General features: G+C 27.2%; 2 protein-coding genes across 2 annotated transcripts in view; both read left to right on the forward strand.

Moving 5' to 3' along the window:
* LOC147808281 (hemicentin-1-like) overlaps window positions 1–15,522 on the forward strand; it is a 50,336-nt gene extending 34,814 nt beyond the window's left edge. Inside the window, exons 14-20 of the mRNA XM_087166968.1 lie at window positions 790–1,080; window positions 3,735–4,025; window positions 6,105–6,401; window positions 8,511–8,801; window positions 11,148–11,438; window positions 14,905–15,195; window positions 15,464–15,522. Of these exons, the coding sequence (XP_087023094.1) occupies window positions 790–1,080; window positions 3,735–4,025; window positions 6,105–6,401; window positions 8,511–8,801; window positions 11,148–11,438; window positions 14,905–15,195; window positions 15,464–15,522 (1,811 nt within the window). The remainder of the gene's footprint in view (window positions 1–789; window positions 1,081–3,734; window positions 4,026–6,104; window positions 6,402–8,510; window positions 8,802–11,147; window positions 11,439–14,904; window positions 15,196–15,463) is intronic.
* Window positions 15,523–15,652: 130 nt separating this feature from the next.
* The window catches only part of LOC107444895 (cell adhesion molecule Dscam1), a 42,915-nt gene continuing 39,381 nt past the window's right edge, over window positions 15,653–19,186 (forward strand). The window contains exons 1-3 of the mRNA XM_016059165.4: window positions 15,653–15,703; window positions 15,797–15,868; window positions 17,877–18,167. Coding sequence (XP_015914651.2) covers window positions 15,820–15,868; window positions 17,877–18,167 — 340 coding nt within the window. The 5' untranslated portion in view covers window positions 15,653–15,703; window positions 15,797–15,819. The remainder of the gene's footprint in view (window positions 15,704–15,796; window positions 15,869–17,876; window positions 18,168–19,186) is intronic.

Raw genomic sequence — 19,186 nt, forward strand, 5'->3', positions numbered from 1 at the left:
TCCAAATCAATCAAAACACAAGTGATAGTTTTGTAATATAATTAATATATGTGTATCTTTAATTTTAAAATATAACATAGCAATGTAGCCATTGTAATATATGCACTGTAGTATGAGCAATGTAACGTGCTTTATATTTTCCATTTGCAAGCTGCAAGTGTCTTTCATCACTGTTAGAAGAGAAAAAGAAGAAAAGAGCTTTTCTAATTATGAAGTCGAGAGATACATAAGTTATAGAAAAAATTCGTAAAGGTAACATGTTCTAACAACCCAAGTAAATTTAAAGCTTCAGAATTAGAAAGACATTAATTAAGCTCATCCTTAACTTTAAGTACTTCATTGCTTTTTCTCCTCTCTATGGCAAATTATTCAGCCAATAAGATTAATAATAAATGTTTTTTGTAATTGCATAATTCTAATTATAATTATTTTTATTGCAATTTTGTTTATTTTAAAATGTCGATAAATTTTCAATACATATACTTGTTTTCAATATAATAAAAGTAATCAGTGAATTCATTATTTTCTTTTAACATATAGTTATTAGGCAAGTGAGGCAAAATCTTCCCTCTTAAAATTTCGTTTCGATTTTATGTTTTGAATCATAATGGATACTTCTTACTTTTTCCTTTTTTTTATTTTTATTGCTTAGAAAATAAAGTAAAAATGATTCGTGTGTGTGGGTGCTCATTTATTAGAATTTATTATAATTTTGCTAACTATATTTATTTATTATTCAACAAGATTGAATAAATGAATGGAATTAAATAAGATCTCTTCCCCATTTAGGTTTAAGAATTCCTATAGTCGGCCCGCTGCATTTTCCCAGTCAGCTTCAAATCGGCATGAGGACAAGTGTAATGTGTACAGTCATTGACGGAGACTCTCCTTTCGAGTTTCTTTGGTTTAAAGATGGTCGACAGCTCAATTCGAAAGATTCGATTAAAATTGAAAAAGCAAATGATTTCACTTCATTTTTAACGATAACCACACTTGACGTTGGAAGCATTGGAAATTACACGTGTCGGGCTTCAAGCGCAGCGGGTTATGATGAAAAATACGATATATTAAATATGAAAGGTACGCTTTAAAAATTTTTACATTTTTTTGTTGTAAAAATTATTGTTACTTTCATAAATTTTTTAAAAATATTTTGCAAAGTTAGATTTCTTTTTCCCTTGTTAATGAAATTACGCATTTTTGTCCAAAATATTTATTAATGTTGTATATGAAGTATACATTTTGTTATTTCTAAATGTGTTTTTCGAAACTTCTACTCACGATTTACTTCTGAATCCAGTACGAATATTTTCTCAACATGTAGTAATTTATCTTTTGTATATTTATATTTTAATCTTTTGTAATATTCAAGAAAGTTGATAACTCTGGGGAAAATTTTTGTTGCTGCACTTTTACTAGCACTTGATTTAGAACTTGATGTAGGGTTGAAATATGAAATTAATTTTGTTTGGAAGGCTACAGATGTTTTTTTAAAATGATATTTTTGCGTAAGCTTATATTTTTAACTGAATGTAAAAGTTTATAAAAAAACAGATCGATTTATAAACGTACATATACAGGTATACTTTTAAAAATAACACTTAAAACAAAAAACATGTGTGTGATCTTAACATATCGCATCTTGATCTGAGATGTATCATCACCTTCTTCCTGGCATTCCCTATGCAGCAGAGAAGGGAAGGGACACTTAGTATGAATTTAAAAATATCATGCTTAGGAATACATTGTTAATTTGTATAAAAATTGTGATTTGTAGGCCGAAATAAAATGCAGATTTGAAATCAGAGAAGCAAAAATATATTAGACTTCATGCAACAGATTTAAAAAAATTTCCTCAATTTATTCTATTTATCTTTTTTTTTTCACTCCACTTTTTTTCTAAATTTTTGTTTTCATCATTACAGGTATTTCCAATTCATTTTCATATTTCTCTGTTGCACATTATTCTTCCATGCATGTTGTTACATTCACGAGAACATCATAATTATTATGAATATTTTTATATCTAATTACTTTCCATCAGTAATAAAATGACTCGCATCAATTAAGTAAAAGTTAAATTTATTTGTTTGTTTTAATAAACTGATAAATTTATCTACTTTTTTTTAAAGTTCTTAGGATTTGAATCCAATAAAATGCAGCATCAGAAAAAGTAAAAATAAATGTATGGAATTACGTTAAATTCGAATAGCTTTCCATAAATTAGTTTTTTGCAGATTTTAGACTTGCTAAAATAAATCTATCTTTTAAATAAAAAAAATAAATTCTATTTCACAGTCAAGAGTTTAAAAAAAGAAACATAAATCATCTGGTAATATAAAATACTGGCTTATACTAGATTTTTTTTTTCTAAAAATAAAATAACTTTAGATATTAAAGCTTTGAATCTTAGAATTTGCAAAAACAAATTCAATGGTTTATTTTTTAAACTGTTTTAATACTTTTATTTGCATTTTCTGTCACTGTGTGGCGCTACAATACTATTCGCAAGTTAGTTTGCTCTTATGTACAAATAAAAGGCATTTCATTGTGGTAGTATTAATGCACGCGCCATTACTTTAGTGTGGAAGAAACAAATTATATTTGTCATTACACTTATCTATTGTAAATTTTCAATATACTTGCACTCATATGATCTTTATAAAAAATTGTCACTAACATAAAGAAAACTTAAATCGGAAATTCAAATAAGAAGCTTGCCTAAATGGAAATGATCCTTGTTCTCATCCTTGCAAGCTGCTTTCTCCCCATATTTGGTAAGTTACAATTATCTTTTCTGCTTTGTTTTTCCTTCTTAACTGTTTGAAAAAATGTATATTTCCATTATGAAAAATGTTTGAAAGAACTTGACTTTCTTGTTGGATAACTGTGTAACTTACACACGTAAGATGAGCTTTGACTAGGTAATAATCTTTATTTACCAAGATAAATATTCAATACGATGGGAGTTAAATGTTTAATGTGTACACTAATCACTTTTCAAATCAATCAAAACACAAGTGATAGTTTCGTAACATAATTAATGTAGGTGTATCTCAATTAATTTTAAAATCGATCCAAAATAGATTTGTTACATTTTGTTTGTGTTGTAAGCATTGTAATGTATTCAGAGTAATGCAAGCTGCAAGTTTCTTTAGTCAATGTCAGAAAAGAAAAAAAGAAAGAAATTTTCAAATTATGAATTCGAGAAATACATAAGCTTTAAAAAAAATTCGTAAACTTAATAAATTTAAAACTTCAAAATTAAAAGACATTAATTTAGCTCATCTTTAACTTTAATTTTTTTGCTCTTCTTCAAATTAATCGCCTATAAGATTAATTATAAATGTTTTCTGCCATTATATAATATTAATTATAATTATTTTTATTGCCATTTTGTATGTTCTAAACTGCAGATAAATTTTCAATACATAATTAGAACTAATCAATGAATTCATGATTTTCTTTTAAAATATGATTTTTAGGCAAGTGAGGCAAAATCTTCCCTTTGAAAATTCTGTTAGGATTTAATAATTCTTTTGGATCATAATGGAAATTTCTTTCTTTTTCCTCTTTTATTTTATTTTTTACTGCTCAGAAAATAAGATAAAGATGATTTTTGTGTTTGGGTGTTCATTTATTTCAGTTTATTGTAATTTTGCAATCTATATTTACTTATGATTCAACTAACTTAAATAAATGAATGAAAATTAATAACTTCTCTTCCCATTTAGGTTTAAGAATTCCTATAGTCGGTCCCATGCATTTTTCCAGCCAGCTTCAAATCGGCATGAGGACTAATTTAATGTGTACAGTCATTGATGGAGACTCCCCTTTCGAGTTTCTTTGGCTTAAAGATGGTCGACAACTCAATCCAAAAGATTCAATTAAAATTGAAAAAATAAACGACTTTACATCCGTTCTTACCATAACCACGCTTGAAGTCGGCAGCGTTGGTAATTACACGTGTCGGGCATCAAATACTGCTGGGTATGATGAAAAGTACGAGATATTAAATATGAAAGGTAAGCTTTAAATGAGATATTGATAATTTTTAAAATATTTTATATACTGAGACTTTAACACTTTTCTTTTCCTATTTTCTAATATTAAGTTACTCTCTTTTTATTCTTATAACCATTTCTATAGTTTAATAAGTTGTCTGTATATGTCACCAATACAAATTTGTTCGTATGAAAATTCTTATTATTATTATTTATTTATTTTTGAGTTATTGCAAATATTTGTAATAAATGGGTATTATTTCTTGTTTACTGTATCAATGTGTAAGCTATAGTCTGTGCTTATAAAAAAAGTAATTTTCTTTTCTTTTTCTTATTAATCTGACATCGTTTCTTCTTCAAAAATGGCTGCTACTTATGTAAAATCTTAAAATATAACAGCTTAAACTTTTTAAACCTTTTGCATATGCAACAGCATGTTCATCGCATATACAAAATCAGCTCATAAATAACATAAATTTGTAGAAAATTCATTTACTTGCTTCAAAAAATAATATATTTGAAAATTAGTAGTTTTATGTAATAACTTATTAAAACATTCTTTTAGTATTGTGGTGAGTATTTTTGTTCATACACTCAACAATAAATCAACTAAGCATTATAAACGATTTTGAAAAAACTATGATGTTTTATATTATTTTAAGTATTTAAAAAAAGAAACTTCCTCTAGAAAAATAATTTTTTAGAATTCACTACGTACATAAAAACAGAAAAAAATTTGTTATTTTTTTTAAATTTCATGCAACTTTAAATAATACTTTTTAATGCGATATTCGTCACTGTGTGGCGCTGCTATACCGTTAGCATACCTTCCAGCACAGGCTTCATAAAACGAGAATGATTCACTTGGTTGAAAAATACTAATATGGCTTGCTTCAAAATGTGCATCTGAAATTTTGCTATTTCGTTGCTAATAAGCTATATTATATTTTAAGATAGTTCATAATTTTCACGCGAATTAGGGATTCATCCAGGATGAGGACGCTATTTATTCTAATCATTGCTAACAGTTTTATCCTCTGTCACAGTAAGTACTCTCTTTCTCTTATTTATATTTCACGCACAATTATTATCTTATAAAAAAGTTTAACCCCTCCGTGAATCTTTTCATAAATATTTGACAGGCATGATTATGCATAAGACAAACATGTTTGTGAAAATAGGTAAATATTGATAGAGACGTAATTTAAATTTGAATAATCATGAAATTAGTTTGAAACGTCTTTTAAAGGCAAAAAATGATTTTAAGTTGAAATGATTATTAAAAATAAATTTTTATTCATTAAAATCTCTAGAAATAAGCATTTTTTTCTGTATCACTGTCGTTTGTAAGAGATTTTCATACCTTCCTAGGATTTCAGAGACCCTTTTTCCCAGATATAACGAAGGTATATAATTAATATTCTAATAAAGTAGAATTAAAATAGTTTAGTTCATCACTACTAATAGATAAAATATATAAAAGATATTAATATATAAAATTAATATATAAGAGATCAGATATACAAATTTTCATGTTCCAAATTTCTGAGGAAAGTTTTAAAAAATTATGTTTGACATAATGTCTGATATATATCACTACTACTGAAAAAATGATTTCGCATAATTTTCAAGTGATGAAGAGTATAGAGAATAAATATGTTTCGAAAATTTTTTTTAAGGTTTTTAAAACGTTCTGTTTACCTTAAAACATATGAATGCAGAGCAGTGCTTCAATTTCTGTAAACCTGTAAACGTGCCCAGAGTTTTATTGAGAATGAGATTTAATGCTTTTTATGTGGGCTTTTACTTGCTCTCTTACCAAGTCCTACTCTCTTTATAAAAATCTGTTTCATTTCCAAATAAATTAGTTTTCATCGTAATAACAATTATTTAATAATAACAATTAATTTCGTATAAGGAATGCTTTTATTTTGAAATAAATAACAATTATTTTTTCCGTGCTCCGTGCTTCTGTTTGATAATGATGTTGTTTTAATTGTATGTATCTATTGTTAAATAAATTATTTAATTTTTTTCACAAGTATTTTAGTACAAAATTCATCATAAGAAAAGTAAATATTTTTTCTTCTGAATTTTCAGTATCAGGTTCGAATCCCCCAGTCATTAAACCATTTCAGTTTTCTGGAGATCTACAACAAGGCGTAAGAATCGCCATCGCTTGCACACTCATTAAGGGGGATCCACCCTTCCAATTCGAATGGTATAAAGACGACCACCTCCTCCAAAACAATGAGAAGATTTCGATTAAAAATTTCGACGAATTCACATCGTTTCTAACACTCAAATATCTAGATTCTGAAAGCAACGGAAATTATACGTGCCGTGCGATTAACAACGCTGGATCTGATCAAAAATCTGACTCGCTCAAAATAAATGGTAAGCATTTTACTCATTCCACTTTCAGTCATTAAGAATAAAAATGAAGACATTTATTTAGCCATTTTATTTTCAAAAGAAACCAATTAAAACTACAAAATATGTTTTTGTGTGGCATAATTCATTCCAAAATTGTTCTATACTGATCGTTGTGTTTACAATTGAAGTGAAATAATTTGTAATAAAGCTGTATATTAAAATTTGTTTTTGCATTTTTTTTTCCATTTTTGAATTGACTCTTACATTTACTTCTTCTCTTCCACTGGAATTCATTCTTACCATTTCAGCTAAATTGATTATTAAAATTCGAAACAAAACTTTTTAAACTGAGTTTCCTTTTTCAAAAGAAAAAGATTATTTTAGGTAACGTAATTTTAAAAATTTTCAATTTTTTTTGTCAATAGGTTACATTGTTTTACGATCATTGGTGCAAATTTGTTCTCTAAGGAACACATCTTCACAGTAAGTAGTCATAAAATGAGGGAAATTAAAAGATTCTTCAATATGTGCATTAAAAAAACATTCTTTTGATATTTAAGTAGGTTATTTTGCATTTTGAGTTACAAATGATGATGAATGCGACAGTCATATTTTTCGTCTTCAAATGTGTAGCTTAAATTGTGTATTTTTTATACTTATAGATCCAAAACCTTAATATTTTAAGGTATAATAGAATGTCGAGTTTTGATATTATTTTAATGTCTTACATACAAAAATATTTTTGTTTATTAATTTTAGTTTGATGTGTATTGTTATATTAGAATATTCCATAATTATTCATAACTATAAGGTATTCTCTTAGAATGCCTATTTGTGAACTATATTTTCTGCACCTTCGATTTCCTTTCGTTGTATTACTGTAGAATGGGTTGTATTCGACTTGCAAAATTTAATTTATTTGTTTCACTTAATTTCTGCATTATGTAAAACAAGATGTTTCAAATTATAGAATAAACTGCGATTCGGTGCAACTTTTGTCACTGTGTGGCGCTAGTATACTGTAATTCACTCGCAGCGTTTGTGTCAGATTAGTATCAAATGTTTTGTCCGGTTACAGCTCTCCATTTGAAAACAATTCTTTATCATTGAAAAAGTAAAAAGTGTAAGATTTAGTTTTAGTTATTTATCTAAACTATAACGAAATTATTAGTTAATCGAGCGAGTAATCACTACAAAACCCTAGTTTTGGGAACTTGATGTATTTAATCGATGTGTAACTAGCATATCTGCTATTTCCATCTTTCCTTCATTGTGCATTCTATTGTTGCCTGATGGTATACATTTTTCAGCAATTGTAGTAAGTGAATGTGCTCATGATGCATAGATTTCCTATAGAGCAGCTCAAAAGTAGTTTTTTTCTTATCTTCCTCTCAAGCTTCTTACTTTTCACAGAAGGTAAGTTCTTCATTAAAACTCCTGTGTTTTGAATGTATTTCATTTTCAAACGTAGTTTAGAATAGTAGTTTAAGAATTTTAAATGCAATATCTACTTATTTATCTCTAGTTATATTTAGTAAACACTTTTAAACTTAAATTGCGTATTTATTCTTAAACTGAATGGATGAACTATTTTGGCGGCACTTAATGTGCCATTGTCCATTTCTTTTTTACTATTTGTTTTCTATAAATCATAGATCATGTACAATAGTATTACATTCTTTCTTTAAAATAAACGTTTTGTTTTTAAAGTAGTTCTTTGATATATATTATGAATGTGACAGGCGGTATAGTTTTGACTTGTTAATTTTATAATTTAAATATTATTGATTGTACTAACCTTAAACCATTTGTTTATTTCTCTTTGTTACTGGATTCGATAATGCTTGCTTCTATATACATTGCTATCTATTTTTTTTTTCAAATTTAGTGTTGGTATCTTCCATTGGGAAAGAAAAACATTTAAAAAAAAATTTTAGTATTTTTTATTAAATTGAGAACTTCTCTTTTCTACCCTTTGACACCCTTAGACCTAATAAAAGGTGTACACATTTATCATAAGTTTTTCTGTCAATTAATAAACGATTCGTTTGTTTTGTGTTACATATTCAATTTTCTTTGAATGACGTAGCAAGTTAGTAAGATATTTATTTATTTATTTTGCGTGTATAGGTGGAAGAGCTCCAGTGATCAAAGGATTTCACTTCACCGGCGATGTAAGGGAAGGATTGAGGATTGCGGTCATGTGCACCGTCATCGATGGAGATCCTCCTTTTCAATTTGAGTGGTACAAAGATGACCACCCACTCCAAAACAATGAGAAGATTCTAATTAAATCTATCGACGAGTTCACTTCTTTTCTCAATCTCAAACATTTAGATTCTGAAAGCAACGGCAATTACACGTGTCGCGCGATCAATAGCGCCGGATCAGATCAAAAATCCGATTCACTTAAAATGAATGGTGAGTAATACATTCAGGTGTAAAAAAATATTCTCGTATAGTGTGATAATATATATCGTATAGTGTGGTAATATATCTCGTATAGTGTAAGAATATATCTCGTCTAAAAATATATCGTGTATTCTTCATTCATAATTGTTTAGTTTGGTTTTTTTTAAATTAATGAGAAAATATTATTCTTCAGCTGCTATCTCTGAAGTTTTCGATTAACTGTTATGCTGAAATACCCAATTTATGCATTTATTTTCACAAGATATATATATATATATATATATACACTCATAATTTTTTTTTGCTAATGAATTTATCGCAATCTCTTATTATGTATTGAATAATATTCGTGGTATTATTAACTAATGTATTTGCAAAACTAATGTATTGCAAAACGATTAAGTTGCGTTGAATTTGTTTTAAAAAGGGTATTCATGTTCACTTCACATTTTCTTTCTCAGATGTATGTATTAAATATGTGTAATAACTGAATATTTGCAGATGATTGATTGAATGATATGATTAAATATTAACAAACTACTTTTTACTCATTAGTTCTCACTTTCTTTTTTGTTATGTTGGACGACTCTAAAAATATTTCACAAAAATGATTCTTTTTTTATTAATTACTTTTAGGTATGCGTTAATTAATATCATTAACAGATTATATTCAGCGTTTCAGTCTAGTTCCATCAGTCGTAATGTCTGAAATGATCTATACCGAATAAGTTGTTTGAATTTGTTGCGAATCTCATTTGTTGAGAATCTTACTATTTTTTTCTTTTTTAACTGGTTATTGATATTTTCCGTCACTCTTTAAATTTTTTTTTTAATTTTTTGACTGTCATAGACCGAGTATCAAACTAGATATTTTTTTTCTTAATTTTTCAGTTAATTTTATGGGCATTTAATGATGGCGTGAAAACCATTAATGAAAAATTGTGCATAAATACTGTTAGATGACGAAGTAATAAATTTGATAAAGCGAGACGGTTAAATCATTTTTCAAATTTATGAACTGCATTTTGATTTATTCAGTCTGATTTACGTCGCTGTGTGGCGCTACTATACTGTATGTCACTGTTCTTTGAGTTCGTGTGCGAGTTGCTCTCTGTTTGTATTATCACTTACATTCCTTTTTACATGAAACACCTTTTAATAGTGGTATTTTAAACTTCTATTTCATGCTATACAACAATAGCTTGAATCGTCATAACTCTGCATTGTAGGATAAATAGATGAGTATCGTATTTCTATTCTAAAATATTGCAGACAATTGCTGTATCATGCAATTATCTTCTACATATCAATTAAGGGAGATTTTTCTTTTGCTCTTCATCTCAAGATGTTTCCTCTTCATCCAAGGTAAGTTTAAATTCTGACTGTAATTGTGTTTTCACTGCATGGTACTTTTGATTCTGAGAATATTTGCTGTCTTACAACTGCTGCAAAAGTTTTGCTATTAGTTTTACCTATTTCTTACATTAAAATTTCATATGGCATTGATAAAATAATACGCTGAAACACCTGATGTAGAAATTAAATTTATTTCAGTTTATAGGTTTATTCATTTGAAATATGTTTACTCATTATAAAACAATAACTAATTAAATATTCGGTATTTCAGGATCAAACATTTTGTAGATAATGTAAAGTCTTAAGCCTTTCGCCATTAAATATTTTGTAAGAAAATTATTATTATTTGAAAAAAAAATCTTATGGATTTTTTTTAATTAGATTTTGTTTTGAGTTTCAACAATCACTGCTTTTCTGTTCAACATTATTTTTACCTGTATCCATCACAAAATCAATTTTTTTTATTAGAAAATAACTTTTTCTTCTAACTGGTAATTTTTCAAATTTATTTATGAATGTTACAGAAATACTTAATTCTATAATATTAAATAACTATTTTTTAATTAAAAGCCTCCATTTACGTTTTAGAATTTAATAAGAACTATTATTAATTTCTATCATAACGAAAAAGCTAAGTTTATTTATGTGACAATAATTTCACACGGGAATAATAATATCCATCACCTAATTTTATTTTTTTTATCTTTAAGAAAAATTATTATAGTTTCATCGTATAAATTGAATTTTGCTTCTGTAAATTGATTAAAAATTGTAAAAAAAATATGCTTCTTAAAAATATTTAATGTTCTTTCATGATAATAAAACTAGATTACTGCTTTTATATTTTTTCAGCAGTTTAAATAATTGCTTTTTAATCATAATTTGTTTGTTTGTTGCTTGTTTGACTTTCTTTAGGTCTGTTGAGACAGCAACGTTATTAATACGGTAGTCAGATTTCGTAACTGAATAAATAATATATAAAAATTATTTTGTTTTTAGGTTTAAGAGCACCGAAAATTGGTGCAATGAATTTTTCTGGTGGTCTTCAAGTTGGCATGAGGACGAGTTTGATGTGTACAGTAATTGATGGTACGCCACCTTTCGAGTTTTTTTGGTTCCAAGACGGTCAACCACTCGATGCAAAAGATTCTGTTTCGATCACGAAATTTAATGATTATTCTTCTATTTTAACCATTTCAACGCTGAATGTTAGAAACAATGGTAACTACACTTGTCGGGCATCCAATAGTGTTGGACATGATGAAAAGTACGATGTTTTAAATATGAAAGGTAAACTGTTTTTATGACTTATGTAACGAAACAAGCGAAAACTGTTCACTTCTGTATAATATTGTTAGTTAACTATTCTGTACAAATTGTTCTATAAATATATATAAACTGTTCATATATTGAATTTCAATATTATATTGCACTAAGTTAGTTTAGCAAAATCTTTGCTTTCTGAATGTGTTTATAATTATTAAAATAAATATTTTCTTTAAAGGCCATTAATTACTGAACTAGAATCACAGTAAACATGTTTACTTTTTATTATTTTGACTACATCTCATACGGTACCGTTTCATAAATTTATAGTGAATATCTGTAATTTCGTTTCATTCACAGATAATCTACTCGAGTTTTTTGATTAGTGATTTTTATTAAGAAAATTTCCATTACTTAATATTGTCTCCACTTATTTAAAATACTAATAAGCAAAAAGAATCTGATCCTATATTATATTATTGTTTACCAATATGTTATGCTGTGAAATCGTTCCTAAAATACTGCATGTGGTTAAATTTACTATTCCTTGCTCAAAGCAGCAACTAATTTTGATTTTGAATGAAAAAGCGTTTTTAGATAGTATGATAATATGACAAAACTAATTTGTTGAATTTTAAATGTTTCTTCCTTACAGTCTGTTCATTTTTTCTTTACAGCCACTTCGTTTTAAATATTTCTTCTTTACAGCCTGTTCATTTTAATAGTTTTGTTCTTTGTGAGATGTAGGTATGAGACTTTTCTGGTACAGTGACGATTCGAGTGGTACTTCAAAATGGTTTTCGATCATTATATCTCCATACTTTGAAAGCAATGATAACTGCACGTTTCGCGATCTATATCACTTAAAATAAAAGGTAAAAGGACTATTGTAACTCCAATTTACTTTTATTCAAGTTTCATTTTTTTAATGTAAACTGTATGAACGTTTATATTCTTCAAACGTTAAAAACGAATATGAAATAGAATTTGTAAAAATAACAATACAATCGTTCACTTATACTTTCTCTGAAACATAACTTCGTTTTATAACAACTTATTTGCATTATATGTTAGAAAAGGACTGTTTTATATTCTATGAAAGATTCTTATATTTTGGAGAATTGTGGTGAATATGATTTTAATAGTTTATTGCCATTTAATTTTTTTATTATTTCTTTAAGAGATGCAATAACATGTTTTCAATTATAGTCAAATGAAATAAGATGTTTTTTAGAAGACAAAATTAATTCTGCGGCAATAAGTTTTGTAAAACTTATTGTTGTCTCAGCTTATCAATTTTTAAAATAATGAATGCTTCCAGTGTTTGCATATTTAATTTAATGTAACCCTTGCAATATCACATTCGTATAGTAATCTTTTTCCTGCCGTGTACGAATTTCTCTCTATTCGTTTTGTTACTTCTGCCTAAAAAACACTCAGTTTTTCTTTCATTGTTGATTGAATTTGATTTATTTTTGAATTTGATTTCTTTTCCCTAAATTTTATGTGGTATTTTCTTTGTTAAAGTGTACTCCGATTATGTCATGCATAGTATGTTGAGTAATTTTATTTCAAGAAAATAGTGCAGTAGTACTTATTTTTATGATTTTAATAGTGTGTATGGTGTTTTATTACAAAATTATTAATAATCAAATTAAATGAAATTTATAAACTTGGGTTGAATATTTCACTACAATTTGTGTCACCATGTGGCGTTACTATACCGCTACAAACATGATGTACACGGCACTAACTGTATCCGAGAAGCGTGCATCCTTTTAATCTTGTTAGAACAGAGACAGTCGATTTAAAAATTGTATTTTAATGATGGAATAGTATTATTTCAAACGCATAAATATATCTCATTACGCTTTTTAGCGACGCACCATCGTTATCTTATTTTAAATAATTATATCTTCATATTCGGGGGTGCTTGAGAAAAGAAGGCTTGGTCATCAACAATGAGAATATGGCTGTGAATTGGACTTTTTTTCTTCTAACTGCAAGTTGTTTTTTCCTAACACACGGTAAGCATATTTTATGTATTTATTTTATTAGCTTGTCGGCAAATTTTTATAAAACATGTTTGTATTTCATTTGGCAGTATGTCATTTACAGTATGACATTTATTTAATAGCTTACGTATTTTCTAGTCTTATCTTTCAAATAAAATGAATATTAGAAGAGAATTTTTATCCATTGTCATTTATGCATTATAAGCATATTATTATAATTTAAAGTTCATTTTTGTCTTCAATCTAATCAAGGACTGTGTTTTTAACATCGTCCTTGATTAGATTGAAGACATGAAATACAACGTGGTCAAAAATATTATGAAGCACTGAAAATAATACTCTTATAATTTCTAAATAAATGTCCTTTCGTATAAATTTTTTGACTTCCATTCTTTTAAAGAATACAAATCGTAAAATGTCAAATGTGTTTCACTTATAAACTTATTTCCAAAAATGAGAAAAATATCTAACTTCACTTCATGTTTATTTTATTGTTTAACTTGTTTGTTGTATTTCAAGATTTATAATTCATTTACAAGTGTGTTCAAATCAAAACTCTATTCGCATGATTCAAATTTATTGGTCATACATATCTGCCAACTGTTCTGAATTTTTTGGATTTGTTCCTAATTTTTAAATCAAATCTGAAAATCTGATATTTTAAAAAAAAATCTGAATTTTCATAAATTTGCAATAGATTTGTTTTTAAACTAATCCCTTATTCTGATCGCCGCAACCGCGCTTCCTGTGTTTATTGTGCTGAAGTAATTTTTAGTAGCTTTCTATTAGAAAATACTATTCCAATAGCTGTTGCTGATCATTTCACTAAGATGAATCTTTAACAACTATTATTATTTTTAAAAAAATTTGTTGTAGTACTTTAACACTTGCATCAGAAATATTTGTTTATTATGTAGATTATTATTTACCTGTGTCTTATAATTTTGAGAGGAATAATTATATATTAATAGGTAATGGTTGTTTTTAAATTATACCGGTATTATTAATTATAAAATATTAATATTATTAATTTCCCACTAAAGATAGTGTTTCTAGTTTTGTTTTACTAATTTACATACAATATTTAAATACATGTCTATTAATGTTATTATTTAATAGTTAAATTTTGGTCTTACTCTCGTAATTTTTGCGTGTTATTTTGTCGCATATAATATTCCTAATTTTTGATTCCTAAGGCTGGAAGCTATGGTCATACCGATCAATAACATTATTTACATTTCCTGTATATACATTTTTATGTACATATTTTATGCATATATAGCTGATATACATATTATACATTGTATATACATACATTATACATTTCATGCATTCCAATTCAAAAGATATCATGTCATCAGCAAATATCACACACACACACCTCTTATTTCTTCAAAATTGTGTTGATTTAAGGCATAACTAATTCTATTAGAATGTAGCGTTTTGCGCATCTTACAAAGTAATTTTTATTTCAGGATTAAAAAAGCCAAATGTGACTCCGTTTCATTTTCCTGTAAAAGCCGAAGTAGGTTCGAGGACTATTGTCCTTTGTAGTGTTACCAGTGGAGATCCTCCTTTCGAATTTAATTGGTATAAGGAGAACATTCTTCTTCGAGAAAATGACCAAATATCGATAAAAACTATCGATGAATATACTTCATCTCTAATCATTAAAAGTCTCAATGCCGACAGCAATGGAAATTACACATGTAAAGCTAGCAACATCGCGGGTTCTGACGAAGCGTTTGATGTTTTGAACATTAAAAGTAAGTTAATGTATGACTTTTTAATAACCAATATATGAATAATATTAACTATAGTATGAAATTGCGCAAAGAAATAAGATGAATTTTCTGACATATTTATGTAAACAAGAAAGAATAATAAATGTTTCTTCATCGCTATTTCATAAGTTCGTACTACTTTTCTTTATTTTAGTGTTTGTTTTGTTTACGTATTAAAATGTAATATTTTTCAAAATGTTGAATCATCTGTTTGACTACATGAATAATTTTGTTTATGTATTTCTTTCAGAATTGATGACAAATCCTTACACGGAATATTATTTATTAAATACGATATTTATTCTATGATCGTTGTTCGTACTAAAATTGCTTCGTTTTTTTTAAATTGTTATTGAAGTCGAATTTTCAGGAGAAAAAAGTATTTTGTGAGTACAATTATTTCATCTAGCTGTCACTATGTGGCGCTAGTCTCCCAGATTTCTTATAAAGGATCGTTTCAGCAGAATTATCACAACGCTTTTACAGTACGGTAAGCCTTTTCTTTGTTTACACTTCTCTTTTCTCATGTAAAATTAATTTAAATTAAGATAACTCAGTAAATATGTGAATGTTTATATTTCAGTGAACGCTCAACAAAATCTTCCAATGTTTGTATATCACTCAATTGCAGTTTTCATCACTTTGCTTCTTACAGGTATTTTCCCTGCAATACACGTATTTGTTTCAGTTTTATTTTCTGTCAGTCCTTTTATCTCTTTTCTTTAAAATTTGTGTGTTATTTAATTAGTTTGTTTTTATCTAGTAACAGAATATCTTTTTTTTTAAATTTCGAACGTAAATCTTGTTGCTCACTTACCCTTTTACAGATCGACTAAAATTATTAAATTTTTTTAATTGGATTTTTTTGATATGTTACATTTTAAACATTATAGAATAACACTATTAATATGTTTTTTATTTATTATTTTGATGATTTACTGAAAAGAAAATTCTAGCACGATATCCAGATACAAAACTCCGTTATCGAGTTGTTGATATAATTTAAAAATAAGTTATATTATTTTTGGTGCTATTCAGTTTTAAAAATTGTAATCATTTTTCAGTCTTAAAATTTAATTTGTTTTAAGCTAATATTTAACAAAAAATGTAACCCTTATAAGACTTGACTCAATTTTAAGAAAAATATTTTTGCCTTTAAAATTGCTGTTGAAACAGAATTACATTGCTAAACTAATATAATGTAAAATATTTGACGATTACTTTTAAAAATAGGTTTTTTAAACATTTGTTGCTAATTAAAATACATTGCTAAATTTCAGTTAGAGAAGAAATTTAGGAATTAAAATGCTTTTTTAATGAAAATTGAATTTAAAAAAATATTGCATTCAGTTATATTTTGTCAGTTCTATTTATATAACAATAAATACATATTGCTATATAACAACATTAATATTAAATAGAAATTATAATTAGTTCAAGTTGTAAATCTCGTTTTGTTTATATTTTCATTTTAAATTGTGTATTTGTCTAAAATGAACGTTTTGTTTAGGTTATATTTTGCCAGCATTTTATTTTTAAAATGTATAAAGCTATTTTTATATTTTTGGCATTCTTCGAGCTTAAGGTAGAATCTAACTCGAACAAAACATAAGTTTTTTATAAATACCCTAAAAAATGTTTTTTTCTATCCTAAAGGGCCCGAAGATTTATGATGTTATCTACCAAAAATATTTTTATTAATAGTGTCCAGATGCTTACAAATAAAAGTAGAATTATAAAGTTCAAATAAGAAGATTACTTAATAAAAACCCATACAAATGGCAACAATATATAAGTTATGTTACTGAGTGAAAGAATTATAGAAAAAAACAATTTAGTGGTTTAATGCATGTCCAAAAAAATAACGTACGAAACTGCGCTATTGAAAACTTATTTATTTATGTATCCTTAAAATAAGTTTTCCAGCATTTAAATATTTTCTTATATAAGTTTTCCCGCATTTAAGTATTTTCTTATGTTTTTATGAAATATTTCTATATTCTTCAAAGTAAAAAATAAGATTGTCCGAAAATGTAACGTACGCAACACCGATAGCTTTTTCCCATAAAATTTGATAAATTAGCATAGTTATGTCCAGTGTTAATTTAATTTAGGCAGAAAATTATATTCTATTAGAAAAGAATATTGGTGCTTATAACATAAATAGCAACAAAATTCAGCTACTGTAATTGTTTTTTGTGTGAAGTTTCCAATTAATTGCATTATACTATTTATGATATTTTTATTCTAATAAAATAACCATTTTTTAGCTTCTTTGCTTTCGTACGATAGATTAAATCACAGTTTACAAAAAATAAACATCACTCGACCGTTCATGTAATTAATAACGATTATATGCATATATATGCATCAATGCATATGCATCTTTAATTAAAATAAATATCTTTAAAAAGCACTAAATATAATATTCATTTGAATATATATAAAAATGTATCGTTACGTTTTACTCTGCCTTTAACATTAAATGTTACATACCTCTTTCATAAAAAAACTACCAAAAAGTAATCCATAAGTTCGCTATAAAAAGACAGGAATGCATTTTGCTCTATCAAATAAATATTGAATATGGTTGGTTGATATACTTTAATTATTTTTATTAAAATAGTTACTGCTATTCACTGTTCAATTTACTATTCTTTCAGCTGAAGCAACAAAACCGGAGATAGGACTTTTTAGTTTCGCCAACAATCTCACGTTTGGTAAAAGAACCACTGTTACTTGCACAGTGACGGACGGTGAACTACCACTTCATTTTACTTGGCTAAAAGACGGGAAAGAAATCACAGAAAATTCTTACTCAATCGTTCCTGTGGACCAATTCACAAATATTTTATCAATTGCCAAACTGGATGCCGCCAGCAATGGCAATTATACTTGTCGAGTGTCGAACAAATACGGATTCGACGAAAAACGAGATGAATTACGTGTGAATGGTAAGATTACAGAAACGGATTCTAACGGGTGTTTTTCAAACTTTTATATTCTGGTAACAACGTACAGCAATCTCAAAATATAACTTTAATTTTTAATAACATTAGAACAAAACTCATGCGAAACGCCTCAATTGAGGAAATATCAAGTTATTGGTAATTTCATCAACGAAGTGTATCACTGATTCAATTGAATTTTTAATCTTATTATTTATTTACGTAATTAATAAAGACCTGTATTGCGAAAACTGTTCAAGAAACTTATTGTTTACATTTTATTATGAATTAAAGAATATCATTCATATTTTTGTGAGTATCCATATTAGGCACAAAGCCAACTGATCTCCTATCAGAAAGATCCTGGGTTCGAATCCTGGACAACGCTTGTATGTTTTTTCATTCTCTGTACTATCAGTCCTTATGGTTGAGCAACGTTGGCCCACCTAATAGGGTACCCCTGAAGAGTGGCCAACAAATATGCTCTACTGATACCAGAATAACGAGTATCATTCGGTTGAACATTGGGGGGGGGGTGTATGGTGTACTAAGTGCTTACGACATTGAAATTACTATAGACGTTAACTAAATCGTGTTGTAACGAGAGATGTATGTTTTACGAAATTTTAATGTGCTAAAACATATTATTGGTAAAAATTGATTCTTTTGTTTCATTATTTATTAAAAAATATTCATGTTTTATGTGAGTACACAAAGTCTTTGCAGCGTTGCCACAATTACGTCCTAATCCAATTAAGATACCTAATTTAAAGATATTTAAGTTTGCTAAAAATTGTTGATTGCATAAATTGTTTACTTTTTATGATTAGAGAAAATCTGTCGTATCCAGTCTTGAGTATCCAGTACGAACAATACGACGACGTTGATGATACGAGGTTTACGACGTTGCGATTTTTGGGAATGTATTTTGGCTGGATTTTATGGATTTGAATGAATGTGGAAAAGATAGAATGTCATGAAATTTTAGTTTGCGGAAAACAATTAAGATTTTTCTTTTATCAATT

Source organism: Parasteatoda tepidariorum, chromosome 6 (genome assembly GCF_982258835.1).
Source record: "Parasteatoda tepidariorum strain Cologne lab strain chromosome 6, Ptep-v5.0, whole genome shotgun sequence".
Lineage (NCBI taxonomy): Eukaryota > Metazoa > Arthropoda > Arachnida > Araneae > Theridiidae > Parasteatoda > Parasteatoda tepidariorum.